Source organism: Coccinella septempunctata, chromosome 2 (genome assembly GCF_907165205.1).
Source record: "Coccinella septempunctata chromosome 2, icCocSept1.1, whole genome shotgun sequence".
Classification (NCBI taxonomy): Eukaryota; Metazoa; Arthropoda; class Insecta; order Coleoptera; family Coccinellidae; genus Coccinella; species Coccinella septempunctata.
In genome coordinates this window covers 20946066-20966700 of record NC_058190.1, presented here as the reverse complement: position 1 = coordinate 20966700, position 20635 = coordinate 20946066, and the positions used below count along the sequence as shown (strand labels likewise).

General features: G+C 35.3%; 1 protein-coding gene across 2 annotated transcripts in view; it reads right to left on the bottom strand.

Annotated features, from left to right (window-relative positions):
• LOC123306460 (nephrin-like) overlaps positions 1 to 20635 on the bottom strand; it is a 907827-nt gene that overhangs the window by 131849 nt on the left and 755343 nt on the right. For both annotated transcript variants that reach the window (XM_044888477.1, XM_044888478.1), the window contains one exon: positions 5898 to 6010. In XM_044888477.1, the coding sequence (XP_044744412.1) occupies positions 5898 to 6010 (113 nt within the window). The remainder of the gene's footprint in view (positions 1 to 5897; positions 6011 to 20635) is intronic.

Sequence of the window (20635 nt, the reverse complement as noted above, 5' to 3'; positions counted from 1 at the left end):
ATAAATCAAATGATTGGTAAAATATGTCCATACTATACTTCAGAAAGGTTAATAGAAAACATAAAAAAAATTTGCAAGGCATGTGATATTTGTAAAAGAAATAAATCTAGAGGACAAGCAAAGTATGGATTAATGTCTCAATTAGGACCAGCATCGAGGCCATTCGAGATAGTGTCGATTGATACCATAGGTGGATTTGGTGGTCAAAGATCAACAAAAAGATATCTCCACCTTTTGGTGGATCACTATACAAGATACGCATTCATAGTAACATCAAAAACACAAACTGCAAATGATTTTATAAAAATAGTCCGAAATACATTAGAAATTGGCAAGATAGATACAATATTAACCGATCAATATCCAGGAATAAATTCCAAAGAATTCAAAAATTATTTAAAAGAACAAAACATCAGACTTATTTATACAGCCTTAAATGCACCATTTTCAAACGGTCTGAATGAAAGACTGAATCAGACAATAGTTAATAAAATAAGATGTAAAATTAATGAATCTGGAGAAAAGAAAGCTTGGACAACAATAGCAAGAGAATGTGTTGATAAATATAACATAACAGAACATTCGGTAACAGGTTTTACACCTCAATATTTACTAAATGGGACTATCACAAGTTTGCTACCTGAAGAATTGAAGGAATCTATTAGTGCAGAAGACTGGAAAAAGGATAGAAAACTAGCCTTACAAAACACCATAAAATCACATGAATATAACAGAAAAGATAACGAATTCAACACAGGTGATTTAGTATACATAGAAAACGGCAACAGATTAAATAGAAAAAAACTGGATGAACTTAGGATTGGACCATTTGAAATAACAGAGAAGATATCAAATACAATATTTAAAATCAAAACTGGAAAAAGAAATGAAGAAACTGGATTATTCCATATAACGAAATTACTTCCAAAATAAACAACACCTTCAGGAGGGGAGATGTAAAGAATTCTTCATTCAAATTCTTTCAATAAACTTTTCTAGATCGAGCATGGCGTGTGACTTGGAGATTCTGTGACAACGTCACGAGAATGTCAGTCGAGAGAGAAATAGACGAGTGAACGGATAATAATAAACTGTAATTGTTGTTTCTTTTGTATTACAGGTAATTTTGTAATTTGTACAAATAATGTAAATAATAACTAATAAATTTTGTATTACAGAGAAACCAAACTTTATATTATTATCCAGACAGATATAACCTCTTATATATATATATTGATTTTTTGGGAGTACTGACAAAAAAGGGTAAGTGTGAGGCATTTTTGAAAAATCAATTGATTTACCTTTCCAACAAGGTGTCACTCAACTACCCATTTAAGATTTCAGGTGTTGATACAAATTGATTGGAACCAACCGTATAATATGTCCCACTACAAACCAAAGTTTACCTCTTTTCGCATTTTTTCTGATTCTGCATGTGGGTCTAGTAGGAAAGTAGGAAGTACTTTTTCAAATTAACCCACTGTAGCGTTCTTAGAGATATATTAGTCCTAGAGCGGGTGCGGGTGAACCTTGTTACTTTTTCTTCCATTTTTATGAGTACTTTCTCTCATCAAGCATCAAATTTAGGGAGGGTTCATGCAGCTTTACTGAGAACTAAGACCAAGAAAGAAACAATCTTATTGGCATATGGCGTTCACAAGATCGCCATCTGTCCACCAAATTGGTTCCTTTCTTAGCTATTTGTCCTAAGTAATGCTGCATAAAACGAGCCTTAGTCCCCTATCATATTTTCGTGTTATTGTTCGAAGTCCATTGAATTATGATGAAAATGTTTCCCCTGATCTTTTGAGTTGATACCCCACGTTGGTTTGAAATCTATCTGAATGAGATTGCAGCATTATTTTTTTTCGTAAAAATTGTTCATCCTCTGAACACCTCTTGTCACTACTGTAAGTGACATTTAAAGCCCAGGGTAATTGGTTCGCAAAGGGTTTGGGATCAATTTATGATGGTTATTATTGTGAGTAGTGGAAAACTGGCTGAAGAAGAAACCTAGACGAATCTCCAATGGTCTGGTAGCACAAAGGGGTCCAACAGGAAAGGGAAACCTTCTTTCTGTACAATTTTCGTGCCACCTTGGGTAAAGTCCGTATATACACTTGATTTTCTTTGGTTCGACAGAGTATGGCATGAAGGATTAATATATAAGATGGGATGTGCTGGATATTCGATCAAAATATGCAAGTTGATCAGGAATTATCTCAAAAATAGAAAATTTTACGTAAAAGTGGAAGGAAAATGCTCCACAACAAAAAAATATACAGGCTGGAGTACCCCAAGGGTCAGTACTTGGGCCACTTCTGTACAACATATACATTCACGATATTCCGAAGAATCCAAGAACCATGCTAACGTTATATGCTGACGACACAGGCATAGCAACTCGACGCCGTAACCCAGAAGTAATAGAACGTGTTCTACAAGAAACGATTGACGAAACAAATGACTGGTGCATAAAATGGAAAATCAAGCTCAATGGACAAAAGAGCCAAGCAATATTACTGCAGAACAGAAGACTGCGGTCCACGACGAATCTAGAAGTTGACGGAGAAGAAATCGACTGGAAAAATGAAGCCAAATATTTAGGAATAACGCTTGACAAAGGACTTACCTGGAAAAGTCATATCAAACAAGCAATCGACAGAACGAAAGCTGCGATGAATAGACTCTACCCTCTGATAGGAAGAAGAAGCCACATGTCGGAAGAGACAAAATTGAAGATAATCAAAGCCGTTGCTAGGCCTCAACTGACTTATGGATCAGTTGCCTGGGGTTTCGCGGCAAAGATCCATATGAAAAGAATTCAGGCCACTGAAAACAAGCTGATACGATGTGCAATAGATGCATCTTGGTTTGTCAGGAATAGACAGATTTATAGAGACCTTAAATGGGAAACCATAACGGAATTCATAAACAGAATCAAGAACTCAGGAGACTAGTGGACTACGTCCCAGAGGAAGACAAAAGGAGAATGCGAATTTACCGAAGGAGACCAAGAGATCAATTAAAAAGATATTAAAATAAGAACTGAAACTTATTGATTAATTCAATAAAGTGTTATACAAAAGACGATAAACACATAAATCCCAGCACGATAGTGTGAAGAAAACGGTTTATAGGCAAGTCCCCGGAGCCAATATTCAAGAAGCAGTTAAGGGTTTTTAGTGGGTCTCGAGCTCGGGAGAGTGAGAGTGAGAATCCCCACACTTGTTTCCACTCAGGAGAGGGTGGTTCGTCTGACTTGCAGATTTTCCCCCTGCTACACCAAAAAAAAAGGGTTTTTGGGTTAGTAAGTGGGCGGTCCGTATAATATGTCGAATTCCTGACATGTCGATGCAATATATATGTCACCACAGTAACCGTACTAACCACTGTCCCGGTAACTCTCGGTAACCGAATGTGAATATACGGACCATACCATACCAGGCGTTCGATTTTCCATTTGTTGGAAACATTACAAGGCACTCCACTCACAGTTGCTCAATATCACTTTGGTTTACTTTCACAATAATATATATGAAAATTGGTGGGATAACTGCGACGATATATTAGAGGATTACTTTGTTTCATAAAAACATATCGGATCGTACGACGATGAATTATCCTTTGGTAATTGACAGTCGAAGAATTTGTTTTCTGCGGGTATAATCAGCAATTGGGCAAAAAACGCCTGATAAACTGAACTGAGGCAACCTAACATTCACGACTTAAGAATTTTCGGTCTCTCACTTCAATAATCACATATACAGAGTGCAGCATTCGCCTCGAGACAGTAAATCATCTTAAAACTTACTTTAGAAAAAAAATTCAGATGAAAGTGGTTGGGTATCAAGGGGGAAAGAAAATGAATATATCTTGTTTCAACCTTGGCTTTTTGAAAAAAGTACATAGTGACTTTTATTTGAAACTTTTTTTCATCGAATCTCAAATTCAAAAGATATTTTTTCCTCATTAGAGCATCAATGAAGAAAAAGGAACTGGCCAATCCTATGATCAGATATACATCAGATTGTGGTCGTAAATGATAAGCAAATTGAAAATGGCAAGTTAACAAATGTAAATTAAATAGTTTACTTGACGGCTACCTCGAGGCGCGGTTATAGGAGGGACAGGATCGATATTTTCTATATTTCGTTACATGCTAATTAGTACTTTGATGCGAATTATTAATCATTTATTCTTTTCGATTTCATTTTGTTGCGAAGTGTTTTGATTTCCTGCTCATTATCTTGCTTGAATTATGTAGTCTAATTGTATCTCAACTAGCGTTTTACTATGGAAGTGTTAATTATGAAGGCTCATAAACGCCTTCTACTACGAAAAGATATCTGAATATTTGCGAGTTCTCGATATGGATAAGTTCAAACAATATTTTGTACGATGATTTTTCCACTTCAGGTCAATACCCAAAGTAAGACTCCTTTCACAACGGATTCTTGCCGTCGGGTTCTTATCCAATGTCCCGAGTCACACTGATATAATAGAAACTTTCACACCGGAAAACAACTGGACGATACTTTCGTATCGCGTTGCTATTTCCATGATTTTGTGGATACTACTACTCCCTCTATTCGATAAGGCAGGGTCAGAGACAGTCTCTGGTAGGGAGAAAAATGAAAACGGGGAGTCGGGGGTCGTGCAATTGTCGTGAGCTTGTGTTACGTACTCAGTTATTATCTAAAGCCCGTTTGTAACATCCTAGACTTCTCTGGAGAATTCTGTACCAAATTTTGACAAGAAAACGGCAGAGATTATTTTGTATGCAACTGAACAGTGAATTCTACCGAAATTGCATATGTAACGGTAAAGAATTCACGGCGCATGAATTCTCGAGTAAATTCTCTAGAGAATTCTCGGCTGTTGCAAACGGGCTTTAGAAAAGCTGAAGCAATAATTAAGCAATTAATATACTCGTACCATATCAGTATAATTATTTTTGCAAAAATAACTGATGACAAAGTTGAATACTCCTAATGTAAAATTTTGTATAGATTTCAATATTCGACTCGATTCTGGAAATTCGAGTGCTGTAGTTGACGTTCTGTTTACGTGACTCAAAGTTTTAATATCATATTCGATTATCGTATATTGAAGGCGAGAAACTTTCCCCTTGTAAATGAGCCTTCACGAAAAAAAAACCCAAGGTTCGAGCTATGAAATAAGTTAATTTTTTATGTAATCTTTCATCAAAACTTTGAATTTAAATTAAGATTGTCTGTCTGTAATTTCGACTTCTATTGGATTCTCGGTTTTGATTCTTTTGAAGCTCGTATGTCACTATATTCCATTCAACTGAAAGAAGTGAATGCTCAAAGTTGACGAAAAAGTTCCATTCCATAGTTATGCGTAGATAAGTAGAAGTGGAGATTCATTAACATTTCTTTCAGTTATCATTTGGACCCTAATGAATTATGATTTCTCACTTTTTAAATCGTTTCAAAACTAAAAACCCAACAAATAAATTATCATAGTTTAAGAAAACAAAACAAACGCGTTTTGTTATCAAACACAATTAAGAATAAAATTGAAAGTGAATAGTTACAATTCAGTGCAAATAAGATTTGTGAGAAATCAATTCGAATTAGGCCGATTTAGAAATGAAGAAAAAAGAAAAAATGAAAAATGCATAATGCATCATTCGACTTGTTTTTCGCTAATAACTTGGATTTCATTTCGTTCTTCTTCCAAATTAAGTATCATTTATATTCAGACTGTTTGTAACTCTTCATGATCGACTTTTTTTTAGTTCGATTTGATATCAGAGTTTGTTTTCTGTAACTATAATTTATGGTTCTTTCTTTTTATTGCTTGGAGAATTCGATTAAGTGCCTTGTTTTTAATTCAAAGTAATTAATTATAATAATTGTGGAACTCACCTCTAGATAGAATGATTGTGGCAATCCACCGTTAAAACCTTCCGAGCATTTCACAGAAAACGAAGTCATCGAAATATTCGTAACTGTGCAATTGTGAACTTGATCTGGACGTCCTGAAATGAAAAAAAAAAAGTGATAAGATCATCGGCTCCTGAAAAGCGAAATAATTCCTAACCACACATGAGGGGTTCAGAGCTGAAGTGAATCAAGTCCATGTAGCCTAGTTTTCAGATGAATGGCTTACTTGTTTTTCGTCGTTAAAGTCGTTTTTTCAATTCATACAGGAGACCTTCATGCCATACCTTAGCGAAAGCCTGGGACTAGTCCAGAAAGACAGCTGAACAGAATTAGATTTCTTCAATACTGGTGGAAATTTTGTTAACTGTGCAATGAATTTGGTAAGATGTTGGGTGGTTTTGTCTAAATTTATGTTGATGGTTTGATATTATGTCTTGAAAGTTTATATGGCTTTTCAGTCGTTTCAATAGTAGTTTCTAGAAAAGTTTTCCGATGACTGGTAAGAGACTAAGGCCCGGTTGTACATTTCAAGATTAAGTCGAGATTTAAGTTAATTCTAGATTAACCTGACAGAATTTAACAGAAATGTCAAAATTAATTGAGGATCAACTTTAATCCCGAACTAAACAATCGGGCATTATGGGTCTAATGATTTCACATAATTTTTGGGCTAAATGAGTTCTTCTTCACTATTGCTCGGTTGTGGATGATTTGGGGAGAAAACTTGATAAAGATGAGTGACAAAGGTGTTCACATTTTCCTCATCTGATTTTTCCCATTGTTGCGTGTTTTAATAGAAGGTTGTCTTGTTATGGGACTCTTCGGCTACTTTGAGGCTTTCGAGATGTTGTGGTCGTTATTATCATCGATCTGTTGAAGATGATTCTGGAATTTTGAGTTGAAATGTTCCTCAAGTATTTTAAGCAGTTTTCTGGTAAGTCGATTGAATTTTGTCTCGTCAATAGGATTACGTGATCTTTGCCATCTATTTCTCGCTCTCCTTTTGTCGGTTAATCCTCTGATTTGCAGAGGTACTTCTGTTTCGAAGTTATTTTTTCTTTTCGTAGGTGGTGTGCTTTACCAAGCTGATTTTTGGATCTTTTCTGTTGTACAGGGTTAGAACTATTTAAAGGGGAACTACAGTGATATCGAAAACCGTTACAAATACAACAGGGTAGCTTAAATTACGAAAAAGTTGCGTTATTCAAGGATGAGTGGGTGAGTGTAAAATGTTCCCAAATATCTCTGATGGTTCCTGAGATATCCCGAAAAAACCGATAATCAAAATTATCATTTTTTCTCCATAACTCATTTGTTTTTGGAGATAACTACACGAAATTCGGTGTGTAACAGTAACTTCTTGAATGTCCATACTCTTGGCATCGAGTACATCATATAATTTCTAGCTTTTTCCTTGGTGGTTATATAGTTATTTTTATGTTCGAGATGAATTCTAATTTGTAAATAGGTATCCATATTTTATCTCTTATATTCATGATGTTTCTCACTTTGTGTCACCATGTATAAAAATTGGTGTTGGTTTGAAGATTCTTTCAGATGTTTGTGTGGTATTTGTATTGTTGGATTCATTGTTGAGATACTGCAATCTATTTTCTGTGCTGATAGTTGGATTTTCGAGAATCTCAGGAGAAAGGCATAAGCGTTTTCGTTTTTTAACTGTTTGCCAAGAATTGCTCATATTCATCGTTTTCGCTGTAGGCTGGTCCATGATTTTATTTTATAGTTGTCCGACGGACAATTTTATTAATGTAAACAATTTCGGCAAGAGAATTATTCACTGAATATAATGAATAATAGTTATTTGCGCAACCAGTTGGGAAAAGAATTATTCACTGAATATTATGAATAATAGTTATTTGTGCGACCAGTTGGCAAAAGCATCATTTTTACTAATGAGCGTATTTCTCATATCACGAAAGAACGCGCAATACGAAAAATAGTGTTTCACACAATATTTTTTCTGATTTTGAAAGGGATGTTTCTGTGAATTTAAATTAAAAGCTCTCTAGGAGATTCCTTTAAAATCGTCTAGTGACGGAAATTATTCAAATTCTCACTCCGTTACTATGAAAGCAAGCATCGTTTCATCATAGGTTGCGAAATATTTTACTTTGCGTAACTGGTTGCGAAAAGTAAAACGTTTCAAAACGTCAATGAGCTGAAAAGTGGCACTTTAAGCCCTTTTGTTACAGCCGAGAATTCTCTAGAGAATGTACTGGTGAATTCATGCGTCGTGAATTATCTGCAGTTACATGCGTACTTTCGGTAGAATTCAGTTGCATACAAAATAACGTCTGCCGTATTCTTGCCAAATTTTGTAGAGAATTCTCGGCTGTTACAAACGGGCTTTATATGTCAAAATTAGAAGAGATAATTTATTTACGTACGTTGAAACAGATGAGTGTTGGAGAGAGTACTCTCTAGCACAGCTGTAACGCGAATATTATTGAGGTTTATCAAGTTAGCCATTTCGAAAAAAACATTTTAAATTTTGAAATCAAATTTTCCGGGCCAACTTATGTGCAGGCTGGAAAAGCCAGCATTTTTCATCGATATTTCGAAAATTGTAGATTCTAAAAATCTACAGTGTAGCACTGGAAAAATTGAGTATTGAATTTACCGCGACAACTGTTTGTCACACATAAAAACCGGAGTTCATCAAAATCCGGAAAAAAAAGTAAAATGTGAGATGAGTCTGGCTGACAAATCCTGAATAAAAACTCGAAAGAAAATCTTCAATAAAAATGGAAAAATGACTATTGATGTTTTTTGGAAAATCTATGTATGGGCAAAAAACCAGCCCATTTTAGTTGATGCCGAGGGAAAAGTTCCAAACAAGAAGTGTAAAAATTTACGATACCATTCTCCAGAAATACTTATATTATATTATAACAGAAAGATCAGCATGTTTCTTCAAAATCCTGAAGTAGGTAAATTACTGCTTTGTGCGGGTAAGAGCTGTAGAACAATCTGCAAAGTGAAGGAGTCAGGAAATATATCCATAAAAATTGGAAATTTGCAGATCTCGAGTGTGTTCATAATGGAAAACCGCTCCGAGAATCGGTTGATATGAAGAATAATCAGGATTATTGTTCGATGTTCTAATTTGATATGAAAACATTAGTCGAAAGCGCGGTTTAAGTATGGAATATTCATACCGAAGGAATAATTAAGTGAGTATAAAATAAATAACAAGTGAGTTAAATATATGGGTAAATGAACTCAAGTTTAATACTGAGTATCGTTTGTACTGAGCTATCCCCATTTTTTCCACATACCACTTAGAATGATGATTTTCCACAACTTTTCTATTTCTTGAGTGAATGCCACGTCCGATTGGAAAAAGTACAGGTGTTCCAGAATAAATTAAAAATATATAATAATAATAATACAAATATTGATATATAATGAAACATCTCATGAAAATAGCAATGCAGTTTCTATGCACCACACTCATAAAAGAATCAAATTCATGTGATGAAACATCATTCCTTAAAAATACTAATATAGAAGGCAAAAATTAGACATTATTTAAGAAAAAAACGAGAGTCCTCTATTGATCGCGATACGATGAATTTTTATTTCATGGAAACTCTTTGAGAAACAAAATATCCTGAGTGTGGAGAATTTCAAGGAAATATACGTATTTCATGGAGATTTCAAAATAGTGTAAAATCGAATACGAATCATTTGCATCCATAAGAAGTAAATATTTGCTAAATTCTCGTGAATTGAAATTTTTTTTATTGGAATTCTATTCAGTCGTCAGAAAATTACCGAAATTGGAACACTTAATAGAAAGGTAGTGGTAAGTGAATATAGGCTCACTACCAGATTCGAAGGTATTTATTTGTTCGCTGAATGCAAGCCAAATGCAACTCGTGCGACTGTTTCATGGGCATGCTCCAGTGATATGGTCATTATCTTTCTTCCACTTCCTGGGATATGCGCACTGTGTTTATTTGGTCACCTACCTACCCACTTAGTTTCATGGATATGCTTACCACGTATTTGTCGGGTCACCTACTCTCTCGCTTTCCTTCGTTTATGAACATAACCCTAATAAAAATCGAAATATACAGGGTGGGCCATCCATAACTTTCTACCCTGAATTTTGAGCTTTGGGATGGAATAACGAACAAACGCTCGGACAGGTCAAATTTTGTTGAGAGGGGGACAAAGAAGGATGTTAAAATGAGTTTGATATAACTACCCCTCTAGCTGCAACCCCTAACAGCTCTCATTTTTGAATAGTGAAAAGGGGTCGAGCAGCACCTTGTTGGAAAGGCAATTCAATTTCCTGCATGAATGTATTTTTTTTTTCATCGCTTTATTATTATACAGAGTGACTCAGTATTCCATCCATAACTTTCACACGCCGAATTTGGATCTTTGAGATGGAAAAAACGCTCGGACGGGTCAAAAAATTAATTCGATATCACTACCCCTCTAGCCGCTACCACTTAAAACAATTATTTTTGAATAGAAATAATAGGTCTAGTAGCTTGTTGAAGAGGTAATTGGCTGTTAGGCTAGCGGCTAGAGGGATAGTGATATCGAATCAATTTTTCGAACCGTCCGAGCGTTTTTTCCATCTCAAAAATCAAAATTCGGCGTGTGAAAGTTATTGACGGAATACTGAGTCACTCTGTATAATAATAAAGCGATCAAAAAAAATATACAATCATGTAGGAAATTGCATTGCCTTTCCAACAAGGTGCTGCTCGACCCCTTTTCCCTATTCAAAAATGAGAGCAGTTAGGGGGCAGTTGCAGCTAGAGGGGTAGTTATATCAAACTCATTTCAACACTCTTCTTTGTCCCCCTTTCAACAAAATTTGACCTGTCCGAGCGTTTTTTCGTTATTCCATCCCAAAGCTCAAAATTCGGGGTGGAAAGTTATGGATGGCCCACCCGGCAAATTGTTGTAGGTACTTATTTGTGAAGTTTGAATCAAGGGTGATAATTAGATATTATGGCAGGTAAGTATGTATTTTCTGTTTCCATATAATGAAGGAATTTGTGAATGAGTAAAATGATAAGTTTTCAATATAATGAGAGTTAAGATCCAAGAAAGCAGAGTTATTAGTTGCATGGTGCTCCATATCTCTAACAAAAAAGTTTATAGAAATCTGATTTTCAAAAATAGTATTGTTATTCATATATTATTATATGGATGACAATATTAGGTTTTTCATTTTCTCTGAGCAATTACTAACTTGGCTTTTCAAATGGCAACCTATATTGCTTTCTCAGTTTCTTCGTGAAAAATTAAGTTAACTCGGTGCGTCCTTTCACCAACGAGTATAAAATATAAATAAGTAGTTTTCGAGATATTTAGCAGCTCAAGAATTATTTTCTAATATTCATCCCTAGTTGCCCGAATGTTCGAAATCATGTTGAGTAGTTGCATCAAAAACTGCACAGGGTGTTCCTAAATTGCGGGTGTAAACGAAAAGAGGAGATACTTTGAGTAATTTTAAGAAAAAAAGTCTCATAGACATATGACCGCAAACGATTTCTCTTATAGTGTCTACAGTGTGTTTCACAAGGGGTTGACTATGGTGAATTATGGTGATCTAGGTCTAGGAAAGTTGCTACTTTCGTATACATACATGACTTGAGAACGAGTGGTACGATTTGATGGAAATTTGTGGTCACGTTTACTCCCGATAGCCCTTCGGGGTGACACACGAAATTTACAGATTATCAGGACAGAACACAAAATATTGAGATTTTTTTTCGAATATCGAAATCTACATCTTCTGGATCAGTTGAAAAATTTTTGTTTTCAGAATTCAAAATTTTTTCAATCAAATTCAATTTTCACTTCGCACTGCACACTTGTTTCAAAAGAGAAACTAATGTACGAAATCATATTTCAGGTTCACTTTTGGGATTATAGTCCTGTTTTCAATTTATTCAGTTATAATTTTCAATGCCACCTTCCAAAAATCTGATTATTCAGCCTCCCATTCGGTTATTCATCATTCTGAATCATAAACACTCACCAAATTAGTATTTGAAAAATGTATTATTGAACTATGAACTCTCTCAGAATTGTCAAATCTTGAAGGGTACGTACGACTCAAAGACTCGTCCTGTATAGTGTACTATGTGGGATTGACCATAGCATAAGTTCACGGGAAAATATTCTAACGATAGAAATGACGATGATATGAGATATGAGCTAGGAGAATCTTATTTCTTCAGATATTTGTGACGATTTACTGCTTCTGGCAGTGTAGTAAGTGGATATTACTTTCCCACTTCAAATGAAACTTCCTGTATAAGTATATTGCTATAGTATTGCATCGTTCAATTGTTCATTGCCTTACTTTTCCAAAAATATGCTTTACTTGGAAAAAACAGAACGATTTATGTTGGATTCCTCATGAAAAAAGTGGTGATAAAGGTAAATATTAGCATGGTAGTATGATAACACTGCTTGCTTGTACCGAATGTTGTTGAAAAGATCATCAGGGTGGAATATTTAAAATTCATCTGTACTCAAGCTTTTCAAATCGAAATATTTTTCATTCTTGCTGTCAATTCTACATAACAGAAGAGGGTTTCTTAAGTGAGACCTACGCCTTAAAGTGAAAATATCATACATTCGATAAATTATGTGAGAAGTGTGTGATATCCGTGAACCGTAGGAAATGTTATAAAAAAACACCTACCTAATTTAAGACCATTTCTATGATTTCCGGAAGTTCTTGGACATCTCACGCAGTTCGAAATTCCATTGTTCTCGTATTTTAAATCTGCCCCATGCCACTTAAAGTTTGTTTTCATTCAATAAGGGGTTCTTCTAAGAAAAATTTCCTCCATTTCACGAGTGAAAAATCAAAAATGAAATTGCAATTTCAAAATATTGACTTGTGATGAATTCGATTTGTCCAACTTGATGATCTTATCATGAACAATGTGGATGCCCCAGTTCAGTCAATAAGCAGAGTTTTAATAATACATATTCGTCGACATCGGAAATGATTTCTTTGGAAAAAAACCTCCTCTGTCGAAATATCAGAAAAATAATCCTCTTTGATTTTACTTTTGTCATAAGAATGCGAATAACTGATAAACTGTTGAGTTCACACTTGAGTTAAGCGGCATATAATAATCCAAGGATACATATATATGTAGGTAACTACCTAAATTCAAGAATTAGAAAAATTTTCTTGCTTATATTTAAAGCACCATTATGAATATGTAACATTTGGAATATTATTAATAACAGTATTGAAGGGATTTATAACGACGACAACACAAGATTTTCGGCGCGATGGAGAGAGAATATAGCAAAGCAACTAGTGCATAATGAAAAGGAGTGTGACAATATGCAATGTGCTATTTTTAGAAATAATCATTGAATATACAATGAAGGTATTTTGTTATAGTCTTAGAAAAAAGAAGTTTTTATGTCATTGGAGAAAACTGTTCAGTATTAAAAGTGCCCCGGCAAATTTAATCACCCATTTTTTTAGTGGTACTGGTCATTCGCCCGCACATAGCTAGATGTCGATGAAAAAAATGCTGACTTTTACGTGGTGCACATAAGGTGACCAAGAAAACTCAATTTCCAATTTTTCTAAACCCATATGAGATTTTTCAGTTTTCTTCAGCACTTGACACTACTTAGCTAGCATTGACATTTTTCAAAATATGGATGGAAAATGCTGGCTTTCCTGGGCTACATATAAGTTGGCCCGAAAAATTCAATTCTCAGTTTTATCCCGCCCATAAGAAATTTTTCAATTTTTTCTTCAGCATTCGCCAGCATTTCGCTAGGATTTACTATTTTCGAAATATCGATGAAAAATGCTGCACATATGTTGGCCAGGAAAATTAGATTTTAAAATTTTTCACTACTATCGAATATTTTTCAATTTTAATATCAGCACTGGCCAGAACTTCGCGAAAAGCCACAACTTCTGGTCTAACCTGATAGACCTACATTATTGGATAGTTGAGTGAGTAAGTTTAGAATGCTCGAAATAAGGATTTCAAAAGATATAGAAGAGTAGCAGATCCAAAAATAAACGGACTACTTTCAACTGAAGGGTACAGGGAAAAAAACATCAATGTCATAATTTGTCCGAAAATGAGTTAGACACACAATTCGATTCAGAATGAAGAGTAGTATCTTATGGTATATTAAAGCAGGCTTGAAACTAGTTCAGTCATACGATAGAATCACTTCCAAAGATTTACCCTAATGTATAATTGTAATGAACGGGAAATCTGGGGGAAACATATGTCCATTTCCCTCTCGAACAGCCGCAGTCAGTTGTATTATGGATTTGGAATAAAGCGTTATTATTGTAACTATATAATTCTTAATTCCGAGATCCGAGATCAGTATATCACAATAATAATATCAATAATGATCATTCCAAGAACAATAATATTCAATTTGTCATATTTCAAATGATATGAAAGGATTTTGAAGTTGAAAACGCGTTTTTCTCAGCTGAAAGGAAAATTGACATCGATAGTTGTTTCCCTGTACCCTTCAACTCCTTTTGTTTCAGTAGCGTTCCAGTTATCACAGATAAAAGGCAAATAAAAAAAGTTGAATATTCTAAGGAAAGCTTTGCTATTGTTGAAGGCAGAGCTGTGAGGAGCAATGAAAAACGTGTTCATTATCATAATTTCCAACCCATTTCCTGAATTAATTTCCATTTTCATATCGATCGAAGTATACCTTGTTAGACTGCAATATTGTAATTTGCCTTCTTAGTCTTTAATGACAGGAATAGCGGAGATTCTCCATACTACAAACGTGTAAGTTTATTAGCGAGATAGGTTGAAAATGAAAACAATAAGCAGAATTAAATTGCTCAAGCTGCTGGAGATGCTTTCCCTAAGTTGAGGTAGTAAATATGCAAACTTTCTTCCGACTGAGCTGGAGTTTCCCGTGTTCCATGTTTAATATGCAAAGATATGAATAATTTGGTTCAGGTCGAGTATCGGCTTCCGCTGTGTAACACGCCACGCATGGGCGAACACGCGCCTAACGACACCACAAAACCGCCCTTACATGTCACTTAACGAAAAGGGTCTCCTTATCGAGTTTCAACATCCAAGGCTTGAAGTTCAGAAAATCGAATTCAATACCACAGTATAGGTATAGAAACCTTTATGAGAAATGTGTTTTTCTGGAAGTAACCAGGGATAAAGAATTTATATTTCTTCTTTGAATATTATACTGAGAAATGTCATGGCAGATAACTGATGGACTTAATACTTCTCATAGGCTGTTATAGGTACTTTCGACATCAAGATACATTGTTAAAATGTATTCCTAACTAGTGCAGTAAATGAAGTTTATCGCCTCGTAATTCTCTGAACATGAATGTTGACAGAAAATTGCACAAACAAGCAGCAGAAGCATGGGAGTCCTAGATCTTTTTCGGATAGAATAAACTCTAATCAGAGGTACTTGGACTCGTTTATTAACGAACTCCAAACTGAGCCGACGTTTCGAAGGGTAGTTTCCTTTCTTTTTTGAAGGCTAAAAATGTTTCCAAAAATCAAGAACAACAGCTGTTGGATAAACGTTCAGATGTATTTATCTGATATAGAAATAAAAAATAAAGCTAAAAATGACTATGTGGGGGAGATTTGTTAAATGGAGTGACGATTTGCGAATCAATAACAAATAGTCAACTTTAAATACAAATCTCCCCTCTGAACCGCAGTATTAACAACGTTCATAACGATTCTGTTCAATGTCTAAAATTCTTGCATAATCAAATTCAAACTTGTGTCCAGTAATAAAACAATGTGAAGTTAGAGCTGTCTAAAATGATCCTACCACCTACATTCATACTTATGATGTCTCAAGGAGCTACCCAAATATTGCCTAGTTTGGCCCACATAACATTTATCACAAATAGAACAAGGGATCTTATAAAATAGTTTGGATATGAATAAGGAAGGAGTTTCATCTTTTATTCGAGTAAAAAACTTTTTTGTCGTACATTCATTATAAAAGGCGCCACTAGCGTGTAATTTTTAAAAACCTCGTTTATTTTATTTCACAGACAGAGCACAAAGGGGAATCTGTAAAATTTAGGCTTAATTTGATTCTCTTCTGCTTTCCCTGTGTACTTTTTGATGGTTCGATTAATTATATAATTGGAGTAATTATTTCGAATTAAAATGAGATTATCACATTTATCACGTTTGAATTTATTTCTGCTTAATGATATGCCTCTTCTGATTAAACTATTCATAACGTTCAGTTTGTGCTTCATGCAATGATCACTAGGGAAATTCAAACAATGATTGCAATTTATTGGTTTATTGTACCAGTTTGTAACAAGTCCGTTACCCATTCTAATAACCTGGACATCTAGAACAGTTAAGCTATTTTTGTCGAATTCTCCCTGTCGAAAGTGAACTGGATTTTTTTAAGGAAAAAATTGAAAACTTCTGTATATTGAAATTTATCTCCTGTAATCAATAATGAGGTATCGTTCACATAAAGTTTCAGAAGAGATGGTTTGAAATCCAGCGCTGAATACGCAATAGTCCTAGAGCTGGCAGCAAAAACAACTACCTCATAAGTTACCAAAGGTTTGGTTTGGCACTTTGGTTCAACTTTATTACGAAAACTCGAAACCGCCCGTCTGCCGGGCGTGAGTGGTCGCCTTATGGGATAAAAAAAATTGAAAAGATGAGAAAAAATCGATTGGAACTTTCTAATAGTTACCAAGATGAATGTTATGTCAAAATGGTCTAGGACAGGCATGGGCAAACTTTTTGAGGGGAGGGCCAGATAAAATGAAAAATTACCTAGGCGGGCCAAAAAAAAAATACACATTTTTACAAGTGATTAACTTTTTTTCGATTTTTACATCAAACATGACTAACATCCTAGAAAAGTAAAAAAAAAAATGACAAAAATTAATTATTGTTCGGTAGGATACGAAAGAGTATGTGAAAAATGAAACTGTGATTGAGCTTCTAAGAATTGTCCATACTTTGGTAGAAATTGGCCGTGATGATGCTAAAAGCTGGTCACTAAAGGTGCCAACAGATTACTCTGACGTGACATAATGCGCATTATTCGAAAATCTAATATAGGATTTTTTTGCGGAAGCGTTAAATTAGTCAGACGTGAAGTTGACACGTGTATTCCCACGATCCCACATTGAACGCTTCCGCGCAAAATCCGATGTTAGATTTTTGAATCATGCGCATTATGAATTGGTCCACGTCACGTTAGAGTAATCTGTAGGCACATTTATAGTCGGTTGCTTACGCTACTATTCATAGTTTCATAGTGGAAAACAGCAGTTCACATAACAATATGCAGTTGTTCCCGAGATATTATGATTATTCATCAAATATGCCCACGATACCAGATTCCGCCCGTCATATTTGGTGCTCCTCCTTCCAGTAGTAATGTTGAAAATATTAGTCAAAGGTACTTTGAAGGACGTAATTTTATGTTTCTTGAAATTTTTGAAAAATATGTGATATTTTTGTTGCTCTCATCAATGAAAATCAAAAGGTCAAAAATACTTCGAATTACACAGACGTTGACAACGAACCAAACGAAAATTTTAATGCTTGATTCGTTACAAACCACCACGAGCATAATATCATCATCTCAGTAACCGTGCTGATGACTGCTATAACTCGAGGTCCCAAGACTCCCAAGCAAATCCAAAATAATTTAGTTTAGAATTGAGAGAACTAGAACACTACACCTATGCTAAGTTGCGCGCAAACATTGCTAAACTAAATTTAAGGTTAGATCCAATAATTAATACCGTTCTTAAAGCTCAAAAATTTTCATTTAGAAGGAAACCGTTACTTAATCGATTCAAACTACGCAGAATCGAATAATTGAATAAATTTTCATGTATTAATCACACTTGAATACTGCCTTCATGTTTGGAGCTCAGCAACAAGCCGTTCGTTGTAAGTTTTGGATTCCATGCATCACTATTTGTGTTCTGTGATGCAGTCGTTGGAACTTCGAAGGAGATTTGGCGACTTTTGCTTTTTCTGGGGATTACAAGAAATAATGCCAGCCGCTGCCAGATGCACACGCAGTACTAAGGCTGAGCCTCGAGCACAACTCTATGCAATTTGAATAACAAATTGGTGGACTTTTATTTGAGGGATTCAGGGCTGAAGTGAACCAAGTCCATGCAGCCTAGTTTTGAGATACATGACATAGAAGTTGTTTATCACCAATTAATTCAAAAGTGACTTCTTTAGATTTGTGTAAAGTGAATGTATGCATATGCTTATATTCTAACCTAAGTCATGTATCCCAAAACTAGGCTGCATGGACTTATTGGTTCACTTCAGCAGCTATGACGCCCCCATTTATCAGTCCTTCTTCCACCTAATACGTTTCCAGCTAATTTGTCGTCTTCGATGTATAATCTTCAACATTTTAAGATGATAATAAACAGTTACGCAACTTACGCTTTGAGAAAACTCGGTATTCGGTGACATTGCTTTTCCTTATCAGGCGGTCAAACTTAGAAAACAAAAATACTGGTGATTGTTTCAAAATCTTGACGCGGGCCGGATTAGACTTTCACGTGGGCCGGACCTGGCCCGCGGGCCGTAGTTTGCCCATGCTTAGTCTAGGATCTAACTGAATTGAAATCGTAAGCGTCTGCCAACAGGGGTGGTCGCTATTTTGAAACAGACGCTGTCAAATACAGGGTGGTCCAGATCGTAACCAAGAAATTTTAACCACGTATTCTACATCAAAAATAAGCCCTAGTTTGTCATATAAACATATGTCGAGAAATGTTTCCTCTCCGAGATACGGGGTGTTAAAATTATAGAAAAAAAATGTTTTTTATTAATAACTTTCACACTGCTTGAAATATTTTTATGAAATTTGAGACATAGGTTTTGAGCGTAAAGGAGCACTTTTTGCATAATATCATTTCTTTTCTATTCTACCAGTGGCGTCCGTACTGCAGCGAGACTGAATATTTTCAGATGAAAAAAGGATACGCCACTGGTTTTTCCGACAATAAAAATCACTTTTCAAATCCTCATTCAATTTGGAGCAAATTCGGTCTCTTGACTTTTTGCTGTACGAGGCACCGTTTCCGGTAAAAAAATAAAACACATTCTCATGCATGAAGAAATCGCTAAAATTTGATATGGTAGGTACATAATAATAATAAAACTATTTTTGTGAACGAAACGTGTAACAAAAAAAAATTAGAATTAACAACAACAGTCAAAACGAACTTAGAAGATGTTCGAAGTATGACCCATTTTGCTGAACACATAATTCACATCGACGTCTAATAGATCCGACAGCAGCAGTTAAATTTCGATTTCTTAATTCGTCGCAAGCATTTTAAATACGGCCATTAAGTTTTTCCCTTGAGTTCACAGGAGTCATATATACGATTTCTTTCAAAAACCCCCATACGAAGTAGTCCAAAGGGGTAATATCGGGGCTCCGTGGAGGCCAACTGACTGGCCCATTACGTCCGATCCATCTTTCTGGAAAATTATTATCCAACCAGTTCCTCACATTTCTATGAAAGTGGGCTGGACAACCGTCAAGTTGAAACCAAGCCGCTAATATTGATTCTACTGGAATATTTTCCCACATATTTGCATGCTCTGCCATTAGCAATTGTAAAAAATTTTCTCCACTAACTCGTTCTGGTAAGAAATAGAGTCCAAATAGGTTATTATAATAAATTATTATTTATATTATTATATTATTATAAACTCCAAGCCAAACATTAACACTAAATTTTACTTACCACGCCCCGACGACTGAAACACGATTCATCAGTCCATAATATGGTATTTAAAAAGTGTCTATTCTGCTCAATTGAACACATTCCGAGTCAATCGCTTGACAGGAGAAGACGTGCTACAGTGCTCCTAGTGCTATAAAAGAGAAAGCGGACGAGAAAGTCACAGTGCCGTAAAAGTGAAAGCGGAGGTGAAAGTGCCCACTAACCAAGCTACGGAATATTTGATTCCGTCTGTGAAGTTGTGTAGGTTCTATATTTGTTATCGGAATTTTAATTCGTTAAAGTTTTCAAAGTTGGTGTTCATCCTAAGTGTCCAGAGAATTTTTTTTATTTTCTCGTTGGTACTGCAGAAAACATCAGGTGAGCTTATTTTTCGTATCTTTCTTTCTGATTTTTCTCATAGCGTAGAGAATTTTTGATGAGTCGTTTTGTTTTTATGCATGAGATACATTTTTCTTTTTTGTCTTGAAAAATTTTATTTCCAATTTCTTTGAGTAGCAAAGTAATTATTAATTAGATTCTAAAATGTCTGACCATTCGGACTGCGATTCCGTAATGGAAGAAGACGCGCCAGAAATCGCTAATGTCGTGCCCGAACACGATACTTTGAGAGAGGAGAACGCAAGTTTGAAAGCGAGGGTGAATGAGTTAGATAGATGCGTATCTAGCTTAGTTGCTGAGATTAAAAATCTCAGGGAGAGGCTCGAGTTGCAGGAGGGAAATAAGGAAAGTCCTTACTCCAAGGCACTCAAGAAGAATATTATTTTGAAAAATGTCCAAGAAGTGAACTTACCGGTTCAGAAACAGAAGATGGAGGTGGTCAAAACCCCTCAAACCAAAATTTCCCCACCCACCAAAAGAGTGAGAAAGGATAGCTCCTCGTCAAATGAAGATACAAACAAGAAAAGAGTCTTGGGAACCCCAGCCC